At 42.5% G+C, this 2,457-nt stretch overlaps 1 protein-coding gene across 1 annotated transcript in view; it reads right to left on the bottom strand.

Moving 5' to 3' along the window:
* hsp90b1 (heat shock protein 90, beta (grp94), member 1) overlaps positions 1-2,457 on the bottom strand; it is a 7,820-nt gene that overhangs the window by 144 nt on the left and 5,219 nt on the right. Inside the window, exons 12-18 of the mRNA XM_032524461.1 lie at positions 1,893-2,162; positions 1,472-1,717; positions 1,208-1,344; positions 1,003-1,081; positions 488-643; positions 236-340; positions 1-127 (exon numbers count right to left, since the gene is read on the bottom strand). The exon at positions 1-127 is cut by the window's left edge and continues 144 nt beyond it. Of these exons, the coding sequence (XP_032380352.1) occupies positions 101-127; positions 236-340; positions 488-643; positions 1,003-1,081; positions 1,208-1,344; positions 1,472-1,717; positions 1,893-2,162 (1,020 nt within the window). The 3' untranslated portion in view covers positions 1-100. The remainder of the gene's footprint in view (positions 128-235; positions 341-487; positions 644-1,002; positions 1,082-1,207; positions 1,345-1,471; positions 1,718-1,892; positions 2,163-2,457) is intronic.

Below are 2,457 nucleotides of genomic sequence, written 5' to 3'. Positions count from 1 at the left end.
CCCAGGGATCCCACCCAGGATAACGTCGACCACGGTGGCGCTGGAACAAGACTCAAACCCATTTCCAGCTCCATTGTTACATGCTCTTCTATTCAGTGCTTCACAGTTCATCTTTGCCTGTTTTTGTCTGTAAGAAAACAATTAAAAGTAATTAAGAAACAGCCATAAGAACAAAATACTCCTGATTTCTTTATTTCACATCCTTAAGCTGCCACATCATGTTAAGTCCTCTCACCGTTTCTTCATCTTCGTCGTCTACAATTTCCTCCTTATCTTCAGAATCGTCCTCTGCTGGCTCCTCTTCTGGCTCTTCTGGCTCCTCCTCTGGCTCTTCTTCAATCTGTACAATAATTTTTAAAAAACAGCCCCACAATCTTTATCCATCACTGAGCGGATTTAAAATGACGCAACTGGGTAAGTGAAAGCGAAGACTAAAAATTGCTATTCAAGTGTTTCCAAAGTAAAACAGAATGTCACATCAACTTGCCTGTTCGTCCAGGGGGACATTCATGCTGAGTCGGAGCATGCGCTCTATCCTCTGTCCATAAGCCTTCGTGTCTGCAAGTTGGTAGCCTGAGCGCAGCGTGGCCGTCTCAAACAGAACCACAGCCAGATCTGACGCAGTCTGGTCCTCACCGTCTTCCTGAGCACATAAAAAAAAAAAAAATAATAATAAAATAAAATCTAATAACTGACATGCTCAGATTGGTCAGTTTTACATCAGAATAAATGCTGCACTGAAACAGATTTGTTAACTGGTTAGATCATCATAATAAAACATGATTATCACTAACAGAATAACTGTTTTACCATGTTAGACATACAAACTATATTGATGTACTATATTGATGTGAATGACCTATCATTTTTTTTTTTAGGTAGACAACTTTCAAAAAAGGCAAGTCAAGCGCCACTTCATCCAAGCCGCAAGTTATTTTATAGAATTACACAATCAAACACAATTAAAATAGGACAAAGATAGACGTGACAGTAAAGACTTACATTGACTCTGTTAAGCATCTGCTTGATGAGGGGATGTTTTGGGTTGATTTCTAATGTTTTCTTCTGGCTGGCGTAATAGCTGAAGGAAAGAGGAATTACCATGTAAGCTCAGTAAACAGGCAGGCCACAGCATGTTCTACATTTGCATTTTACAAGTGTGACAATAAGCATCAAAATTGCTGAAAAGCACAGGGTCATTTCTCACTTTGTGGAAATGTCTTTTCCTGTCTGGTAAGCCTGTGCCTTCATGATCCTCTCCATGTTGCCAGACCAGCCGTACTGGCTGGCAACCAAAGCGCACGGTGAGTTGGTTAGCCTCTGAGAGAGGATGGCCTTTTCAATCTGTGGTAACGACAGCATCATATTAAATCATGCGGCGATGGAATAGACAACACAGCAGCTGCAGCCACGTTTGATTGTGGCTGGTATTTATTTCCTATTCATGAATATTTCAAAAATAATTCACTACCTTGTCCTTCAGAGCCTTGTCTTTCAGCCAAGTGGTGAGGGGTTCATACTCCTTCTCCAGGGCCTCCCTCTTCTCCTTGGTCTTGTCGCTCTCGTCAAATTTAACACCCTCTTTTGCAACGTTCTGGAAGCGTTTTCCATCAAACTCGGGCAGTGCCTGGATGCAGTACTCATCCACAGGCTCTGTGAGGTAGATCACCTCATAGCCCTTCTTCAGCAGCCTCTCCACAAAGGGAGAAGACTCAGCCTGCAGAGGGACAAATGATCAAAGCCAGGCTATAACATATAACCAAGTGCTTGGTTTATTTGGAGCAAGTGTTGTTCAAACCTTCCTTGTACGTCGCAGTCTACACTGCACTTTCCATAATTGAGCATTTTCACCTGACCAAACAATGTCCATGTATACAAATACAGCCACTCACCTCCTTTCTGCTGGTACCAGCCATGAAGTAGATTTTGTCCTGCTTCTCCTTCATGCGCTCCACATACTGCTCCAGGCTGGCCACAGCTGTTTCGCTGTTGGAGGTCTGGAAGCGCAGCAGCTTGGCCAGACGGGTCCTGTTGGAGTGATCCTCAATGACACCCAGCTTGATGTTTGTTCCAAACTCCTTCCAGAACTTATCATTGTAATGCTCCTCAGCAATCTTCTTGATCATGTCCAAAGTCTTACGCACCAGCTTCTTGCGGATAACCTGAACAGGGGGAGATAAGCTTTACATCTTTTGTCACTTTCCCTTTGGATTTACTTCATCCTGTAAAGCACTTTGACTTTTTAATAGTGTGCTATACAATCAAGGTTCCTTTCCTGCTTGATAGCAACAGTCTTGATCATCTCAGTACAAAGCATTTATACAGCAGCCAGTAAACACCCCATACACTATCGTACAGTGTTTCCCGTACATTGATCCATTTGTGGCGGCACACCACAGTATCAACTTTGACTGTGACATGCTGATTGTTTTTATTATTTAAAAATGTAAAAAAAAA

This window comes from Etheostoma spectabile, chromosome 8, assembly GCF_008692095.1.
Source record: "Etheostoma spectabile isolate EspeVRDwgs_2016 chromosome 8, UIUC_Espe_1.0, whole genome shotgun sequence".
Classification (NCBI taxonomy): domain Eukaryota; kingdom Metazoa; phylum Chordata; class Actinopteri; order Perciformes; family Percidae; genus Etheostoma; species Etheostoma spectabile.
Note: the sequence above shows the minus strand (reverse complement) of the source record. Positions and strands in the feature narration are given on the sequence as shown.